Source organism: Alosa alosa, chromosome 11 (genome assembly GCF_017589495.1).
Source record: "Alosa alosa isolate M-15738 ecotype Scorff River chromosome 11, AALO_Geno_1.1, whole genome shotgun sequence".
Lineage (NCBI taxonomy): Eukaryota > Metazoa > Chordata > Actinopteri > Clupeiformes > Clupeidae > Alosa > Alosa alosa.
Genome location: NC_063199.1, coordinates 2140927 through 2161575, shown reverse-complemented (window position 1 = coordinate 2161575; position 20649 = coordinate 2140927). Strand labels below are relative to the sequence as shown.

General features: G+C 44.3%; 1 protein-coding gene and 1 long non-coding RNA gene across 5 annotated transcripts; both read left to right on the top strand.

Moving 5' to 3' along the window:
• The first annotated feature begins 11784 nt into the window (after positions 1–11784).
• LOC125303684 lies at positions 11785–17268 on the top strand. Its single transcript, XM_048257560.1, has 3 exons — positions 11785–12205; positions 12786–12944; positions 13291–17268. The coding sequence occupies exon 3, from the start codon at positions 13597–13599 to the stop codon at positions 14749–14751; it is 1155 nt and encodes a 384-aa protein (XP_048113517.1). The 5' UTR covers positions 11785–12205; positions 12786–12944; positions 13291–13596; the 3' UTR covers positions 14752–17268.
• A 541-nt stretch (positions 17269–17809) lies between these two features.
• Positions 17810–20279, top strand: LOC125303634. Of its 4 annotated transcripts, none has more exons than XR_007195069.1 (3): positions 17810–18012; positions 19518–19651; positions 19999–20279. It is a non-coding gene; the product is annotated as an uncharacterized LOC125303634 (long non-coding RNA). The 4 variants fall into 4 exon arrangements; XR_007195071.1 differs by lacking the exon at positions 17810–18012 and adding an exon at positions 18317–18370; XR_007195068.1 differs by lacking the exon at positions 17810–18012 and adding an exon at positions 18920–19324.
• Positions 20280–20649: the final 370 nt, after the last annotated feature.

Sequence of the window (20649 nt, the reverse complement as noted above, 5' to 3'; positions counted from 1 at the left end):
GTAATGACGTAATAACCGTTTTTATTGTTGCAGATCTTCAAGGCACTTTTATGTAATGATTCAATTGGTCTTAGGGCTGTTTTACATGCCTGGGACCAATTTAAAATGCAATATAAAAAATGTGGAATAATCATTGCATTTAAGTATGCCCCTTGATGCCTCAACATTCTAAAACTGCATGTTTCTTTCTTTCTCCAGTCTTGGGTGTTGAATTCTTAAATAAGTTTGAATAATTAGTCCATTGGTGTTATTTGATAATAGGACTATTTTAGGTTATGTTCACGAAAAAGGCACTCTATCCATTGTTGTATTTATGCGTATTGTAGCGAACCACTAACGATTCTTTATAATTTTCAAATATTTATTACTATAGTATTCACTGGGCTTATCCAACCGGGTTGCTTAAAGCTGCAGTTGGCAAGATTTTTTTGATCATATTGTAATGATCTGAGCCTAGCTGTTCATGACTGTGCTCCCATGATGCTGTTCGGTTGATGTGTTATGTTGAATGTTAATGTTAACCATGCAAGTTACCAATGTTGTGCGTCCTGACTGTCATGTTTATGTTTATAGTTGGTTACAGTGTTCATAACCGGGCCTAACTAGTGTGTGTTGTAGATACAGCCTCACATAGATATTTAGTACTGGAGCATAAGGGCTAGGTCTGGCCCGGCATTATGCGTTCGTGTGTTTTGGTGCGTAACCAATAAAAACCATTTTAAGACAAACTGTGCAGTTTGTTACATTGGTGTCAGAAGTGGGATGACGACCCCTACTGGACGGGAGGAGAAAGCTGCAACTGATGCCCTGGCGATGATGAGTTTCCTGCCAAGACGGCTCTTTGACAGCGCGCTCGCCCATGGCCACCTGCTGGGCCCAGCAGACGGAGCCAGCCTGCAGTGTGACCGTGACGAAGAAACCCGCCACAGGAGGGAACGAACCGGGCTGATGGCAGCATCCCGCCACTTGAACCCTCTCGAGCGATGGAAACCGGCCGGTCCCCGGTGCGACGGCGGCGGTACGCCCCAGCGTAAAGTTGCCCCACTACAATGGCGAAAGGCCACTGGCGACATACCTGATACAGGTCCGGCTGGCAGCCGAGCTGAATGGCTGGTCGGCGGAGAGAACGGGCGTACAGGTGGCGTTGGCTCTGGAGGGGGAAGCGCTACAAGTATTAGAAGACCTGCCACCGGCGGCCACCGGCAAGTAAGCTGGACCGCAATCGAAGCAGCTCTGCAACGACAATTCGGCCAGAGAATCTTCATCAGCGATGCCAGAGAACAACTCGCTTCCAGACGGCGGCACAAGGACGAGAGACTGGGCAAGTTCGCGGCTGACCTGCAGCTGTATGCCCGGCGGGGCTACCCAACGTACAGCCAGGGTCTACATGAAGAGATGGCACTGGAAGCGTTCGTGCGAGGCATCCACCCAGAACGGCTAAAAGAACACCTTCGCCTGAGCGCCCCCAGCTCGCTGTCCGAGGCCCTCGCGGAAGCCGAATGGGTGGAAAACATCTTCCGCACAACAGAGTCGAGGCATTGCGTACGCCAGACATCGATGGAGGAAGACGGGGAGGAACTGGAGGTGACACGGCAGACCACGGCACAGCCACCCACAACGCCACGCTGAAAGTGGAAGAGGCCGCCAGCGGAGACGGATGCCACCGGTGTGGCGAGCCGGGACACATCGCATGGTACTGCCCAGCCCCGGCACCCCTCACGCTCGCGCCCCAGTTACTAAAAGAAGGTGGCACGGCGGGAGGGGCTATGGATTGCATACGGATGGACAGGATGATTGCATTCTCGGCCTGGACGTGCTAGAGAAATGGGGGGCTGTGGTGGACATTTCCCGGTTCACACTACACTTGGGGACGAGCAGCGTGGTGTTGCACACGGGGCGGGAAAAACAGAGCATGAAGTCGCGAGGAGAACTGCGCTGACGAAGAACTCTCCAACTCGCTCCACACAAGTCCGCAGGAAGCGAACTTGCAAAGAGTACTCGTCATACCAGACTCCGCCCCTCCCCACACAAGCCCGCGAAAACAACAGGTCTTATCCAGGTCCGCTTGCTGAGTCTCCGCCCCTCCCCACACAAGCCTGCGAAACTCAAGCCCGCGAAAACAACAGGTCTCATCCAGGTCCGCTCGCTGAGGCCGCCACTGCTCAGCTCACGCTCACCAGGGAGGAGCCAAGAGAGCGGGTTGAGCAAACACCACTCTCCGCTCAGAGAGCGCGGCCCTCTTTAGAGACAAGGCAAGCCGTAAATGAACTCTGCACTCGTAGCTGTGAGGGGCTGAGTGAAGCACAGGGTAGCCAGGTGCGGAGACTACTAGCAGCGCACACCGACATCTTCGCTGCAAAGAGATGAGGACTGCACCGAAGCGAGCCTGGTCCAACACGATATCGACACCGAAATGCTCGGCCCATCTGACTTCAGCCTCATAAACACCGTTCGCCAAACGACAAGCAGCTGAAGAAAAGATCAAGGAAATGGGCGGCAGGAGTGATAGAGCCAAGCAGTAGTCCCTGGGCTGCGCCCGGCTGTACTTCGTCGGAAGAAGGGCGGCTCGTGGCGGTTCTGTGTTGACTACAGGCGCCTCAACCAGGTAACCCGGAAAGACTCCTACCCGCTCCCCCGCATTGACGATGCGCTGGACAGCATTGCCGGCTCCTGCTGGTTTAGCTCGCTGGACTTACGCAGTGGCTACTGGCAGATTGAGCTAGCCCGGGCTTCGGCGAAGACAGCGTTTACCATCGGGCAAGGGCTGTGGCAGTTCCGGGTACTTCCATTCGGCCTATGCAACGGGCCAGCGAACTTTGAGCGGTTGATGGAGCGTGTCCTGGCGGGCATTCCACGAACATGCTGCGTGGTTTACCTGGACGACATCCTGTGTCATGCAACAGACTTCACCGGTGCCACAGGACATCTGGAAAAAGGTGTTCGACGCCATACGGGGTGCTGGGCTCAAACTGCACCCGAAAAAGTGGAACACTTTTTACCACCAACACCACAACGCAGCACTGCAGAGCGGCAGCTGGGGCCACGGACGCGCAGTCGCCGGTGGACGTGATGTCGAGGGAGGAGATCCGGAAGACGCAATCGGAAGACGCCACACTCGGCCGAGTGTGGTCATGGATCGAAGCCGGTCAGCGACCGCCATGGACTGACGTATCAGCACTCGATCCAGAGACCAAAGCGATTTATTCACAGTGGCCGGGAATAGTAGCACGTCAAGGATTGTTGTATAGACACTGGCGAGCTCCCGATAGACAATCTGACATTTTCCAGTTGCTGGTTCCTGCTGGATTACAAGCCTGTGTACTGGAACATGTGCATGGGGCAGTGGGGGCGGCTCATTTCGGCATTGCAAAGACTCTTCGTCGGCTGAGAGGCCACTTCTATTGGCCGGGATGCAGGCTGGACGTTGAACTGCATGTTCACTGCTGTGACGCCTGTACAGCGAAGAAGGGCCCCACGCGACGCTCGCACGCTCCGCTGCAGCAATACGCAGTCGGGGCTCCCATGGAGCGGATAGCCGTCGATGTCATGGGCCCACTGCCAGTCACAGAGCGGGGAAATCGCTACGTGCTCGTGGCCATGGACTATTTCACTAAGTGGCCGGAGGCGTATGCGGTGCCAGATCAGAGCGCCCACACGACAGCGGACAGACTGGTCACTGAGATGTTCTGCCGGTTCGGGGCACCGGAAGAGCTCCACAGCGACCAAGGGCGGAATTTCGAGGCAGAGGTGTTTGCTGAGGTTTGCCAGCGCATGGGTATCCGGAAAACGAGAACAACACCTCTGCATCCACAAAGCGACGGGCTGGTGGAACGGTTTAACCGGACGCTAGCAGTGCAGCTGGCCATATTGGCCGACAAAAGGACTGGGACTTACACTTGCCCCAGGTGCTCTGGGCATATCGCACAGCGGTGCAAGAGTCAACGAAATGCACACGGCAGCTCTGATGTTCGGCGAGAGCCACGCCGCGCCGGGTGGACTTGGTGTTCGGTTAAGCCTCCGAAGCGGAGATTGGAGGTAAGCCAGGGCTGGAATACTACAAGCAGCTACGCGAGAGACTGAAGGGAGTACACGAGTTGGCCCGGCAGGCTATGAGTGAAGCTGGAATACGTCAAAAGCGAGCTTACGATACTCGCTGTCGCGGCCAGGAGTTCCAGACCGGCGATAAAGTGTGGGTGTACTGCCCGGAGAGAAAGAAAGGCATTTTCCCCGAAACTCACTAGCCAGTGGGTCGGGCCGTGCGATGTCTTAGAGAAGCTGTCTGATGTGGTCTATTGTGTGAGACTGATTAAGCGTCGGAGAGTTGTGGCTCTCCACCGCGGATCGACTGGCCCAGATCGACCCTGGCCTCAGCTGGGGGTCGTGGAGACTTTGACACTGACTCTGTGGAACTTGGTGACAATGGAGCTGTGGCTCTAACACCGGTCACCGTGCAGCCTTCACCGGAAGTCACCGCCGCGACAGAGGGGCGCCCACAACGCCAGCGTCCCAGCCAGGCTCATGGACTGACGTAGGGTAAGACTTGAGTCAAGGGGACATGGACTAAGTCTCGGGGGGGCTGTGTAATGATCTGAGCCTAGCTGTTCATGACTGTGCTCCCATGATGCTGTTCGGTTGATGTGTTATGTTGAATGTTAATGTTAACCATGCAAGTTACCAATGTTGTGCGTCCTGACCAGGGCTTGAAAACGAAATTATTTTTCAAACGTTCCGTTCTGAATGGTTCAGGTAGGCCTTGCATGCGTTCCGCCACCAACATATCGGTCCTGAACCGGTTCGGAACGCAAAATATCGTTCGTTCTTAAAGTTCCGGCAGTGTTTGGCGGGCCTATCAAGTCTATTTTTGTGGACTTAGAATAGACATACTCATATTTCCCCTTGATTTAGCCTATACCGTAGCTATGCCCAAAAATAATAAATCACAGGCGGCATCCAAAAACATTCAGATGGGCTATCCATCCCATAGCCTACAGACTTACTATAGGCCTAACCTATGCCTATAAATAATTTCTTATCAAAAATATTTCTGGATACGTGCTAAACTCCTTACCTGGTTGTAGCCTAAGTTTTATCCATATGGAGATCTTCAAAGGCTTGCGCTATAATTCCAACCCTGTTTATAAACTAACCTGTCTGTTACTGACAAGGCCTATCTCAAATTTCCCGTTCAACTCTTCTACATAGAATAGGCTATAATTGTAACATTTCAAATCCGACTTTAAAACGACAAGGCGTGGACAGGCAAAATAGGCTATTACGCATAGGCTACAAACAATTTCCAAATCATTTTCAGTAGCCTACGCTACGAGCTGGCCTAAGATCCGAAGTGGCAGACGGATAGGTTACATTACAACAGCAAGACAAAATATACACATTTGGACCAAATGTCCATTTATTCGTTTTTTTTTTTTTTTCAAACTGCAGAAATCTAATTATTAGGCTGTTCGCCTACAGTAGTTGGCTACATAGCGGCTTGTTAGCTCACATTATCAGTGTAGATGCGGGCTTGTTTTTCGCACAACCGGAAATAGTCTCCCTGACATTGGATATGCTTTTGTGAAATTTTATAAAATATATAGAGAATGAAAAACGTTATTAACCGGTTTTGTGGATTTCAGAATAACGTTTCTGTTCCGGAACAGTTGAAGACCATTTTGTTTTCGTTTCTGTTTCCGCTCCTCGTAAAATTCCGTAAAATTCCGTTCGTTTTCGGTTTTCGTTCCTTGAACCGGTTCGGAGCCCTGGTCCTGACTGTCGTGTTTATGTTTATAGTTGGTTACAGTGTTCATAACCGGGCCTAACTAGTGTGTGTTGTAGATACAGCCTCACATAGATGTTTAGTGCTGGAGTATAAGGGCCAGGTCTGGCCCGGCATTATGCGTTCGTGTGTTTTGGTGCGTAACCAATAAAAACCATTCTAAGACAAACTGTGCAGTTTGTTACAATATTCACTGAAACCGACACTATACTCCAACAGAACAACATAAATCAGCCAGTTTTAGAAAAAAAACCTGTACTTCTACCTCCACCTAGAGCCTGTTATTTGTTTTGCAAAAATGCACAGATCAGATCTTCTGGTCCAATCAGAGCAGGAGTGTGTGATCTGACTGTCAATCACAGTCTGGTGCGCACTGACGAGCACAAACTCGATGAGAGGGTGCTCAGTGGTAGTGGGGGAGGGAAATTTTGGTTAAGTCCCTTCAATTTGTCAGACTTGCCAACTGCAGTTTTAAACGTAATTGGGGTGCTACAGTATGTCACGCAGTAAGCTGACGATAAAAGGCTGCTTGGCCAAACCTGCGGGGAGAGAGCACTAATTACCAGACACAAGCTCTATTGGACAAAGTGATTACAGAGGGCATGTGAGACGTGGCGGGAGCATTTTAAATAGTAGTTTATTCACACTGGATAAGTAGTTACATTGGATTCCTCTGGATCGTACCCTTGTGGATTAATCCCTTGGAGGAATTACTATGAAGCAACATGGATCCTTAGCAAAATAGGACCGGCTTAAATTACTTTGTGTTGCGCAATACGGAATGGATCGGCAGCACGGCAAGATGTTTCTTTTCTCTTGTTGGGGTGTTGCTAAGATCCCTGGTTCAAGTCGTAGGCCTACTCTGCAGTTCCCATGGCTAGTCTCCTGCTGGTAAGTCATGCTGATCTCCGAGTTTACATTCCCTTTCATCCAGTACACAACTAATTCAACCTCTTCCACAACTCACTTTCCTTCCGAGACACAGACTCCTTCATTCTTTTTTGTTAAATATATCCTTTTATTTTCAATTGTATGGGGGGGAAATGATTATTTAAGTTGTGTATGAATATTTTTTTATTTGATTTTAACTATATGATGTGAAATTTAGAAAACGTCTTTGTTTGATTTATGTGATAGTTTCGCTGTAAACCTTGAATTGGCAGCAAATACTGCCTGGCACCCCAGAGACAATTCAATCTTTCAATTTAAACTAAAAATTCAGATTAGTCACGTTACACGTGGTCGATATGGAATTAATTTAAAACTAGAAATCATTTCCGAGGAACTGCAAAATGTGCTTGCTTAGGTGCGGTCCACCAACGGGTGCAGGCGGTATAATAAGGTGTATTGATGTCAGCTTGATCCAAAGATTCCAACAGTACCTCATTTTTCAACAGCACACTAATTAATTTAAGAGTAGGTTATTATCCCTCTTTTCCAGTTTGGTTTTTGTTTAGATTACTTTGTTCCAGTATATGACAGTCTGTCATCTATATAGGCTGCAAGAATTAAGGTGTCATTGCTTCAAGCAGAAAGCAAGGCCTTACATGAGTTTAGTCTTTTAGTTATTCTTTGGCAAACAAAACTTTCCATGTCATGCATGGAATGCATGTATGCTCGTTTTGATGCAGAGCGTGTCATCTTGAAACATAGTATTCGTAGTATATCGTAGTATGTGCATGTGTAACCCACAAACTGTACAAAATGAACAGATTCTGTCGTCAGTTACGTCAACTCGCATTTAATCATGAAATTGTATCATTACATCGGGGAAAGCAAAGACATTAGCGTGAGATAAGGCATTAGGTGTGAGATATGTCAATTGTGTGTGTGTGTCACAGCCAATCTTCCACTGAAAAACCATGGCATAAGCTATCATAATTATTATCATGAGTATGAAGGGTGTCTCTTAAGAGACTCAAAATGTTATTACAATTGCTGTGCAACATGAACAGGGTCCTTATGAGACAACAATTTGCATGTTTAACTCAGTATTTGTGAAGAAACAGTATAAATGCAATGTCATAACAGTCATATGACTGTTTCCCTCAGTTGCTTTCTTTAAAGTCTACACACTGGATTTGCTGTTTTCCCACAATTAGTTAAAGCAACACCAAATACTTTTTTGTACCTTAAAATAATGTTTTCACCGTTTCAGTGGTTCATCAACTCATAACAGGGTGAACGGCACTTCTGCATTCGCTTTGCGACCCTCGGCTATAACCACATTATGCAAGTTTGCCAGATCGGGTAGCGGATCTGTAGTTTGATGGAATGAGACATAAGAAACTACAAATTTGACTTGTTTCTGATGTCACAATACATCATACTTGATCATAAAATCATGCAACATACTCTACCTTGTCTGTGGACATCGTTATTTCCAAAGCCTGTGCTGGATAAACAAATAGCGTGCGTGCAACAGAGGAAAAGTGCTTTGGTGTTGCTTTAAATGCATTTCCAGTAGGGGTGTGCATCTCTAATAAGATGATTCGATACGTATGTAGATGCATAAGCTACGATACGATTCAGAAACGATACGTTTTAACCTTTTTGTACCCGTACATTCCATTTTTGGTGCTGGATGACCTCCTCACACAAAAAACCTTATTTCTTGACTATAATACATACCATCAATAGGATATACACACCATTGTAATCAGAAGGATCAGTTCTATGCAATGATGTAAAATACATATGGTAATGTTGATATAGTAATGAACAGTCTTTGAAAATCCTCTACAAATCTAAAATTTGTCAATTTCATTTCATTCACATACAAATTAATTTTCATTTAATTTCTCAACAAGATAAAGAAACATATAGAGTATATGACATGTTCAGCAAGTTGTGGGCTATTTAACAAAAAAGACTGAATTGGAATATCATTAACCTTTCAAAAGTTATGATAAATTTAGTGATCAGTGTAAAAAAAATGCAGGAAACGGGATTTAAAATGTTGACAGAATTGACCGATCGCAAAACCCCACCCATTGAACGCAGATGAGCCAATGGCAGTCCAGTAGGTCCACGCAAGCAGACATAGAGCATCACAGTCCCGCCCCTCCTCCGAGAGAGCTTAGTTTCCGGAAGTAAATTTCCCATTCATTTCTCCCATTGACGTTTTGGAAAAATCCGTATCTGAAGAGTTTTAGAGCATGTCTTAGGCTAATCAGCTACGGAGTAACTCATAAGCATACAACATATCATTTCGAGTGAAAAAACAAAGTGAAAGTCCAAAAAAAGTCAAAGGTACAAGACTGTGTACATATTTTCCACCACTCCTCACTGAATAATATATAAGCAATGCACGAACCAGCGCGAAATCATTTCCAACCAGCGACAGCACGCAAACCTTTTCCTCCAAACAGTGATTTTTATATAGTGAATGTGCAGTTAATAGCAGTTATTTCAGGAGTAATCGTGCAAATAATCGTGTTTTGGTATTGAATGTTATATTTGCCATTGTGTATTTTATATTGTGTGTGTGTGTGTGAAAGCGGTTAACGTTAGCAACATTGTGCAGTGCTTCGTATCTGACTGCCATGCTGATGCATGGACCATGGTCTGCTCTTGGACCACCATATTCAGTTTGCTGTGAATTATTACGCAAAATGTTCATTAAATGTACGAAGAAGTAGGTTAATTATTGATGATATGACTCGTACAGTATGAAGGCTACAATAGCCTAGCTAATGTTAACTAGCATTACCAACCTCCCTGCAAAACTCACCACACAACTTTGTAGGTCTTGTCCCTCATGCTGGCCCTTACAAAACCCACAAGCTAACCCTCGGACACACAACAGTCAATAATGTGACCCGATTTAAAGTGGTTTTCATCCCTTTGGACACTCTTGATTTAGATCCTTGAAACAGTGAAATATTCACGGGGCATGGACGGTTTGTTCTTTCATTTTACTGCAGTGTCTAGCTGCTAGCGGTGGTAGCATCCAGCTTGCATGTGCTATCAGCTAGCTAGCTAGTTCAAAAGTTGAAGTACTTATTGAGATACAGAGCTTTTTATGCCTCGACTAAGTTGATGTTTCCTATAAACAACAATTCATGTTCATAGAAACGACAAGGTCACTAAAACATTATATTAATGTTAGCAGCATTATAATGACATTCTAATGTCTGACAGGCTAATGATTAGCTTATCGGCTACCTGAAAAGTTAAGTGTTTAAACTAGCATTTACAGTGTTCTATTTGATGGTGTATTGGCCCTGACTAAGTTTGTGTGATAAATTACAATCCTTGTTGATACAAGTACCAATGTTCGTCTAGAAAGTTTTTATTCACATTAAGATTTTCACCATTGGCAGTAAAAGACTCGGCCATCTTTGTCAATAATTTTCGCTGATAAAGTTTCAAACTATGATCATAACGGCCTTTCCACCAATCAGAGTTTTGTGGGATTGTTCAGGATTGTGGGTAATGAAGTACATCGCGATTAAAAGACATTTATTTCAAAACAAGGTTAGTGCCCCTTAAATTTTCGCCCTCTATATGACCATATACAATCGCTTAGTACAGCCGTAGCTGGTTTTGAGTCTACCATGTGCAGTTAAGTTTTTATGGCTTATACCCGAATTGTCAATGGAGAAATTTCATTGAATTCTTACTTCCGGAAACTCCTGTGGGCGGGACTGTGATGCTCTATACTCCGTCAACTTCACCTTATGGCTCCATAGAAATGCAATGGGAGCCTTGATTTTTGTCCGGTTTCATGGGATTTTATAGTGATGTGAGTTGAAAAGGACGGCCAAACGACATGTGTGGGATTAACGCAACACCGATACACATAATAATGCCTATACATTTTTCTGTAATTGTGTTAAATTAGATTAAATTCTCTCCTCCCAGCTCTCCACTATTTTAAGCAAAGGGTTACTCCTTAGCAAACCATAACGAAACAGTGCTCAACCACATCTGTGGATTAAGCCACACAGTGAACTCAGTGTAAATAAGATAAACAAACATGTTAATTGTTCTCAGCATTGCATCGTGATATGATTGTCACTTGGAGGAGATTTGTAGACTTAGCTAACGGCTGCTAACGTGCTAGCATCATCACGTCAGAAAAGTATAGTATAGTACAGTGTTTCCCAAACTTTTTTTCTGGGGACCCACTTTTTAAAAATGACAGAAAATTGCTGGTAAGTAGATCTTCATTGTATGCTAAGTTGATTTCATATAACATTTGCAGAAGTTAATGTCCGAATTAAAAATGGTATTATTGGTGGAAGTTGGAAGCTAACCTTTGCTACTTTCTGTAGCATTAACGTTGTAGCATAAATTAGCCAGCGCTAGCTTTATTTTTTTTACACCTGAAAGGGGTTTGAAAAATAAATTCACTGAGAAACGTTTGGACAATTAATGAAAACGACTTGTAATGACAGAGTGAAATACCAATTTAACCTGTCTTACGGCCATATTTGGTAGTATATTTGCCTCTGGCATGTAGATTGCAGACATCCCAACCTGCCAAAAGTAATTTCAGGGAGGTATCACGAAGCCCAACCCCCCAAAAAAAAAAACTTTAGCCTATTTAAATACAGATTAATATGTTCAGTACAACATATAAAGGAAGGCCTATAGTAGGCCTTAAGGTGAACCACGAAAAGTCTTTCAGAAAATGAATCCCGCTCCACAGTCTGGCATCTACACAATCTTTAGATCATAAAAAAGAACGAGTCGTGCTTAGCTACCAAAAAAAAAGTTTGTCACTGAAATTCCAGTCGATTGTCGATGCGTCTATGTTTTATGCAGAACTAGTGTCTTCAGAGCGTAATATCATTTTGGTCGTAAGTGGTGGCATGGCTCGACACGTGATCATGCTATACCAATAAGGTGGCTGCATTTTGTCAACAGAATTGCAAGATGGCAGCCACCATGACTTCCTCAAGCAGCACAGATGATGAAGAAAATGCACCTGATTGTAGTAATAAATCGAAATGTAGACATTGCTACATGCACATTGCTTCGGTGAAGCATGAGGAGGTCAACCATTTTACCGCTACAAGATGGAACACCTACCGGACAAGCCTGCAAAAGTGGCTGGAGTTGGAGGGGGAGTGTCGGGATGTGGCTGCCAACTTCAGACACTGTTTGGAGGTGGAGTTTGACAGTATTCCAGCAGATGCCGGCTTCCATCATACATGCTACAGGAGATTCAAGCCATCTCAAAGGTGGATCGACGGCTTGCACGAGAAAGACCGCAACAAGGTACGGAAGACGAGGCCATTCCGTCGACGTCTGGCTGCAGTCCAACCAAGAAACTGCGATCCCGGTCAGGACTGCCAATCGCAGGCTCTGGCCCCGTACTTCCTCCCATTTGCATAATATGCAAGAAGAAGGAAAGGCTTATCAACCGAGCAGGCAAGCGTAAAAGGGATCCTCTATCTAAGGCCGAAACATTAACAGCAGGTAAACAAACAAACACACACACACACACACACACACACACACACACACACACGTGGAAAACTCCTAAAGTAAAAGTCTAATGTATTGGTTCTACCTGTGCACTTAACACAGGTGATCTAGTCAATTAGCTGCTCTACCTGGTTGAACAGTTGTGCTAATTAGAATCAGCTGGTTTAAGTGAATGGTTGGCACAGATTATGTGGTAGGACTTTTAGTTTCTGAAGCTGGACTTTTTCACCTCTGGTAATTATGTGTGAGATATGTCAACAAACTCATTGGGTTATCCCTATTGTTTCGTTAAGGCCAATTGCAGAAAGCTGCCGAGTTGAAAGCAGATCAAAGTATCCTTATACACATTAAAGATAAAGACTGTGTGGCCCTGGAAGTCCAGTACCACAAAGGCTGCTACAGCCAGTACACCAGGTTCTTGACGAGGCCTGCCAAAGCTATAAAAGAACTAAGTTATTTATTATATTGCATTTCAATACATACAAGTAAACATTTAATCTGCCTTCTGTTGTATGTGCACACAATCACAACACTTATTCATTTGTTTACTTCTCATTCATATGTGTTTTAGGAATGAGCCCATGTTTGATAGCAGCTACAGAGTGTTCTGTGAGAGGATCATTCGGCAAAGGCTGCTTATCAACAAAGAGGTGCTAAGAATGGGCCAGCTGAGGAAGGCCTTCATTGATCTGGTTAAAGAAAATGAAGATATTGATGCCTCAAACTACAGGTAACTGCAATGGATTTTTCTCAAGTCTTATTTCTCATGTGCAAGGCCAACTTTATACAAAATGTGTGTGACAGGCCTGTTTGGAGAAACAGTCTTTAAGTCTTGCTGTTTGCAGACATGTACCAGTTGGCAACAAGGAGAACAGCTCATGTGTAGTGTGCTGATGTGTAGTTTGTGTGTGTGGTGTGGTTTGTGATGTTGTGTGCCTTTCTTGGGTATCTTTGGTGTTAAATGTGCTGTATGGCAGATGGGTTCTAGCCTGTAATGTCTTGTACCACCTCCATCACTCTCTGCTTTTGGTGGTACTCCTATGACTCTCAATTGTCACTGTTTTGTTGTGTTGCAGACTGGAAATGTTGAAGAAGAGGCTGACTCGTGATTTCCCCCAGCTGGTGTTTCACCACCACGCTGGTGTTTGCCCACCAAGCGCAACATCTGCGAGCTGGTTTTTGTAGAGAGTCTGTCAAAGGATACACTAGTGGACATGCTGCCTCATCCATCAGGTGCGGAGACCACACAGTCAAGTGAGTTGAGCCAGACGGACAGCTAGACTGAAAAAGGGACAACTAAGTGCCAAACAACACAAGAGGACACAAGGACACTATATACAGCAGCATTGTTCTTAAAAAGACAGCTTAGTGACACTCCTGGCATGTCATGCCCATGGCCTCCAACTTCTGAAAATGTGAATGTCTCTGAAGCACAAACTGTCGTTTCCCTTGCACTATACAATGTAGTTAGCTGGATTATAGGCGCCACTGAGGAGCCAACACTGGATTATTATGTCAACATTGCTGATGACTTGCATTTGAAAGTGGTATCTCTTTGTCAAGACATTGTGTACCTTGCTTCCAAGGGCCGTAAGCAGACACCTAAGTCCTTGACTTTAGGTTTAACTGTTCGACATTTAACAGGATCAACACGCATTGTGTCACTGCTTAACAGACTGGGACATTGTGCATCATGGGACACAGTTTTGAGTTTAGACACTAGCCTTGCCCAACTGACACTAGTAGAACGAGACAAAATACCAAAGGGATTCTCAAAGAGGGCACCCACAACACTTGTGTGGGATAACATTGACTATGGGGAGGAGACTCTATCAGGTCGTGGAACTACTCACCATACAAATGGAATTATGCTCCAGAGTTTGGCCATCGAGCCTATGTCCACAGCAATCAGACAGCCACTAAGGAAGAGAGTTTCCTCATTCAAAGCCCCCCCTCAAATGCCTATAGAACCATACCATCAGTCCAAAAGGCAAGGGCTACAGAACTTGAATCAACCACTGCAGGCAGCAACATGCAGAATGGACACCCACTTTGCTGCACAAGCTGAATTGGCATATGTTTTTGTGAAGTCCACATTTACGGATAGATGTGCAATCCCAAGCTGGACAGGGTTTCATACACTGCTTCAATGTGAAAATGCTCTGCAGAAGTCAGCACTGTATTATCTTCCAGTAATTGAGGCCTCACCAACAGAGATGTCAACAGTTAACACTATCCTGAAGCGAAGTGTCCAGATTGCTGACCAGCTAGAACTGGATCATATTGTTTTAGTGTTTGACCAGGCAATATATGCCAAGGCACAGCAAATACGCTGGAAGAATGATGGCTTTATGCAACGTTTAGTGATTAGATTAGGCGAATTCCATACATGCATGTCCTACCTGAGTATTTTAGGCAAAAGGTTTGGAGCTGCAGGACTGCAAGACATCCTCATTGAATCAGAAGTTGTTGCCCCAGGATCCATCAATGGGGTAATAAATGGTCATCACTTACAATCGCAGCATGAGAGCTCATAAACTTCTCTATGAGAGTCTGCAGCGCATCAGGTTTATCAGCTTCTTGGACTCCTTGCCACCACAAGAGAGAGCTGTGTGCATGGATGTCATCACTGACATGAAATGTGACTTTCCAGACAGACGGATGGATGTTGTGAGTGCAGATCAGAGGTTTGATAGCATGTGTTCCAAATATGCTGACTTTGTGCAGAGGAAAAGTAAAGAGAATGCAACATTTGCTTTCTGGAGCTCATACATTGACATGATGCAGCTACTCCTCCTGTTTGTGAGAGCAACGCGAGAGTCAAACTGGCAGCTTCACCTGTCAACAGTCCGATTAATGATGCCATGGTTTTTTGCCTACGATCGTGTCAATTATGCTCGTTATTTACCTGCGTACTGGCTGGAAATGGTGAATTTGCCCATCACACATCCCTCTTGCCACAGTGAGATGAATGTGAAAGGCCAGTGGACTGTCCAGTGACAAAGTGTTGGATTTGCCTCCATTGCTTGCGACCAGGCTATTGAACAAACACTTAACAGAGATGCCAAGACAAAAGGTGGCTGGACAGGGATCACACAAAATCGGGCTGCAGTGTATCGCTGGATACTGTCACAGCATGAAAGAGCTGCTATAGCAAGACAGTGTGAAGCAATGGCAGGGATATCTCCTGAGCTACGGACACGAAAAGACCTTGACAACACACGCATTGATGCTGATGAAAAGGCTGTTTGCAGAATCATTTCCACCATTGATTCCATGCTCAACCCTTTTGATGTATACCAAGATGGCATTGTGTGTCTTAGCTCTGGAAGAGTAGCAACAGAAGATATCATGACAGATTTGCTTGTTGCCTCAGAAAAGGGTGAAAATGCTGTAAAAGAATTTATGGACCAGAGACTGTTATCCAATTCAGTTGACATATTTGCCCCCATAAAATCACAAAAACTCAAGACCTTCAGTGATCAGGTAAAGCCGAAAAAAAAATCTGCAGCAGGCAAGGAAGTAATTTTGCGTGCTGACAAGAAGTTATTTTCCAGGCTCCTCATCCTTGGTCAGAGCAGAAAAATTGAAATGAGGGAAATCCTGTCATATTCCTTGGGAACTGTGTCATATCCATTAGCAAGTGCTGATGGTTTACTTGCCAAAACAAATAAATCAGCTCTCATGGATCTATTAGAGAACAAAGGTGGAGACTGCTTGGTTGACCAAGTTCCAGTGGATGGTGCCATTCTTTTTGATGGTATGGCAGTCATACAGGCCATGCGATCCAGACCAGGGACATTTGGAGAGCTAGCAGAGACCATACTGCAGAACATACTCCAACTCGCTTTGCAACACAAGTGTACACGCATTGACTTTGTCACTGACCAGTATCCACTCATCAGTATCAAAAACCTAGAACGGTCACGCAGAGCTGATGCAGGGTCACAACGCATGCAAATCTTTGGCCCGGATCAGAGGGCCCCAACCCAATGGAAAAGGTTTCTCTCAGAAGGAACAAATAAGGAAGCACTTCCTCTGCTTGTACATCACACATAAAGATGAATGTCACTGTGTGACTGTTATGGAGGGTGTACAGTCTGTTCATGTTGTTGAAGACCTGCAGTGTGATCATGAAGAATATGACACAAGGGTGTTTTTACATGCACAACATGCTGCAAGGGAGCATCAAGCTGTCATTATCAAGAGCTCTGACACTGATGTGGCAGTCATTGCTGTAAGTGTGCAGACAGAATTACCATGCAGCTTATATGTTTTCACAGGGACTGGCAACAGGACACGTATCATTGACATAACCAAGGTGTCATCAGCGCTCGGAACCAGTGTGGTCTCAGCCTTGATTGGAATTCACACTTTCTCTGGGTGTGACTCCACAAGTGCCTTTTATGGCAAAGGAAAAAGAAAGACATTTTCTGTTGCATGTGAGAAAGATGAGTACCTTAAGGCTTTTAAAAGTTTAGGTACTAACTTTAACTTGGAGCAGTCAACATTTGCACTTCTTTGCCAGTATGTATGCCACTTATATGATCAACCAGCTGCCGAAAATGTAAATGAAGCTAGGTACAAGGCTTTCTGTATGGCATCATCAGCCTTGCCAGAATTGTGCATCCCCCCCACTACCGATGCCCTTCATCAGCACTGCAAAAGGGCAAACTACCAGGCTGCAATAATGAGGTCCTGTCTCAAAGCAAATATAAGTGCTCCATCACCTGCTGGATATGGTTGGCAAATAGAGGATGGGAACTTACACGTCACTTGGATGACAAGAAACCCGGCCCCTGACAGTGTTTTGCATGTGATACATTGCGGCTGCAAAAGTGCCTGTGAGACCAGCAGATGTTCCTGTGTTATTGCAGGCCTGTGTTGCACAGACTTATGTCGTTGTTGTAATTGTGCCAACACAAAAGAAAAAGAGCAGCTGGAAGATAACTGTCCTGACTCTGACAGTGAGGAATAGAAGTGTCCTTATTCTCTTTGTACAGTTGTGTATATATCTGATTTCATATTTTTCATAAAGATTGTTTTTTATGGTTGATCAGTGTTTTCATTTGTGGAAGAATGAATGAATGAATGAATGAACAAACAAATAGTCATTGGTATAAATTCAATTACTGCCTTTTATTGATATAAATTCAATTACTGCCTTTTATTGATAGCCTAATGATTATTTGTCACATACATAGAAATACTGACGTAAAGCATGTAGTACATTTGTTTTGGTGTTAAGCTTTTTCTATGTGAGTGTGAAGAAAGAAAGATCAAGAAATGTTTTTCATAAATGGCAAGGGAGAGTATAAAGGTGTGTATGTACAGTCCATGTGCAAGTGTGGAAAAAAGTGTTTGCAGTTTAGTCATTGTGTGTGCAGGATACAGAATGCTTGAGGAAAGAAGCTCCTCCTCAGTTTCTCTGTTCTGGTCTTGTAGCAGCAGAGACATTTGCCTGACCTCAGTGTTTTGAAAAGTCCATGGTCAGGATGTGAGGAGTCCTTTACAGTACTTTGGCTCCTTTTACGTTTTTACGACTTTTACGTAATCTTCCCTTGTAGGACTCCTGCAGAGTAGGCTAGGGAGCGGTGCTCTGGTGGTGCAGCACTGCAGTCACGGGCTGTACAGTTCACATACCAAGTGATGATGCTGTCAGGACACTCCACAGCTGATGGGTGCTGATACTTTGAACTTCCTCAGCTGACGTAGGAAGTACAGTCTTGATTTCTTCAGTGTGTGCTGGGTGTTCACAGTCATGTTCGACAGTAGCCTAAGGTGTAGGCTACTCCCAGGTATTTGAAACTTGTTATAAATGACTTAACGTAAAACATAACATTATCGTATATTTGCCTCATTGTTCTTCTTGGACGCGGCTATATATACAGCACTGTTTAGAATCCATTTAGCCCACTTTTGAGGATGTTCGGGTGTTTTCCGGTAACTATCGGTAACGTTGAATCTAACCATGGGAGCTGCCATCTTGCCATTCTGTTGACAATAAGCAGCTGCCTCATTGGTATAGAACGATCACGTGTCGAACCGTGCCACCACTCTCGAACGAAAACCTATTACGCTCTGAAGACACTGGTTCTGCATAAAACATTGACGCATCGACAATCGACTGGAATTTCAGCGACAAACTTTTTGTTGGTAGCTAAGCACGACTCGTTCTTTTTTATGATCTAAAGATTGTGTAGATGCCAGACTGTGGAGCGGGATGAAACGATAACAGGGTTCACCTTACGGCCTATAGATAGAAATTGTGAAAATAAAATATGTAGATAGTTTGGTCTTTTCATGTAGCCTTGGCAACTAGTAGGCTATAGGCCTGAATAATATGCACATGAATTGACACTTGTTAAACTCACCTCAACATGTTTTTTGCAATCATTTAACCAAACAGTGCAGTGTGCAAGACTAGGCCTATCATTATGTTTTACTCTTATGAGACAAGGGTAGCCTACACTTTTAAATGGGTCTTACATTTTCCTTTTTTTGAGGCTCTGCCATGAGGCTCCTGAAATGTTTAATTAAGTTCGGGAGAAAAGAGATAAAAGCCCGCCTACACTGAAAACTGATTGGTTGATTTAGCGAAACAGGCCAATCAGGATGCTCTCTGTCTTGGATGCGCTCAGACACACACGCACCACCCCTCTCTCTCTCCCGTCGTGTACGCTCTACACTCAGATGCACACGCGGTCTCGCATGCGCGCTCTTGATGCTCACTCTAGATTCCGGGAGATTTTATCTAATTTGCGGGCGTCAGGATGCCGCTATCAATATGCGGGAGACTCCCGGAACTTCCGGGAGACTTGGGATGTCTGAGATTGATAGGCATAGATAGAAGCTAACTTATGATTTGTTATGCAAGACAGAAAATGTAACGGTTAACATTACTAGCCTAAGGTGTATACATTCTATGCACTGTGATTTAGCTAGCTAGCTGCTATTGTTGCATCATGGACAACACTTAGAGCTAACATTAGCTTTTTTTTTTTAGATAGGATGTAATGTGGTAACGTTAGGCTCCTATGTGCTGGGGAGTATTAGAGTGGACGTGTAGGAATTGAAGACACAAGTACTGTGCTTAATTTCATGGAAATGGTATTGGAAGTAATGTGTTTTGTTTTTGTGCACTATCAAACTACTTTGTCATGCTTTGTGCACTGACATTCTTGCAAAACCATTCACACCCATGCTAAATTATGGAAATGTAAAAGTTGAATTGTATTGAAAAGGACCATGTATGGTCATGTAGTGCATTTGAGCACTGACACCCCCTTTTTTTACATTTTAGAGAGGCAACACTCGAAAGCTACATCAAGGACACCGGAGGATGGACCAGAAGACCTGAGACCAAGACGACCCAAGCCCAACCCATAGTATGCTTCACTGACAAATGTTGATGCTTCATCATCACATAGACCAAAGGTAATCAAAAATTAATGTTTACTTATGAATATAACTTTTTTGTTAAAGGTCTATTTTCGAATGCAGAACATAACCTTTTGTTTCTGAGAATTTATAAATTTGTTTGAGTAGTTTTGATCTTTTGAATGACAAGAAATTAGCTTCAAGCTACTGGAAACACAAAGTGAACTGAAAATATACCTTTCCAACCATATCTTATATGATGGTTGGTTCCCTACAGTCTCAGATAGCAGTCTCAGATGGGAGACACTTCATGAGTGGGAATATCCCAGGACATTACATATTACACGAGTATACCCTTTACCAACGCCACTCTCATTCATGCTGTATGTTCTGTTCACTTGCAGGTTTCAGAGAAGGCTGGTAGAGCTCTCTATGAGTGTGAGCTGTGGGAGATAACCAAGAACTGACAACCACCTACAGAAGAGGTGGCGAAAATGGCTCTCCAAGAGGAGGTTGTGAGTCTGAAGGCTTTTAATGAAATAGCAGCTTCTTGGTTGTACAAGTTTAGTAAACATTTGAGGATGAAACTAACTTTTCCTTTCAGTGTGTATCTGTGTGCTTCTCTCTTCTGTGTATATGATATATTAGTTGTGTTGTCTCATTTAAAAGTGTTAGGCTGTCTGTGTGGACTGCTTCCCATTTTAAGCCTCACCATCATAGATCTTTTCTGTGTTAGTAAACTGTAACTATTTGAGGTCCTAATTGATTGTGCTATTTTTTAGGAGGCACTTGAGGGGAATGCCTGGACCCTGAGAGGACTAAGGCGATAATTGGTGAGTTTATTTTATTTGTATGTCTTTCTCTCCAACTCACTTTGTATTTATCTCCAATTATCGTGATAACACAACAGTGTTTCTGCACTTTAGCATCTGTATTTGTGTCACTAATATTTTGCATGTTCTATTTGTATATGTTCTGTCTTATTCAGAGGCCACCCTGAAGCAGTTCCCAGGCCAGACACTCACTCCAGATTGCTGGGCCAGGCAATAAATGCC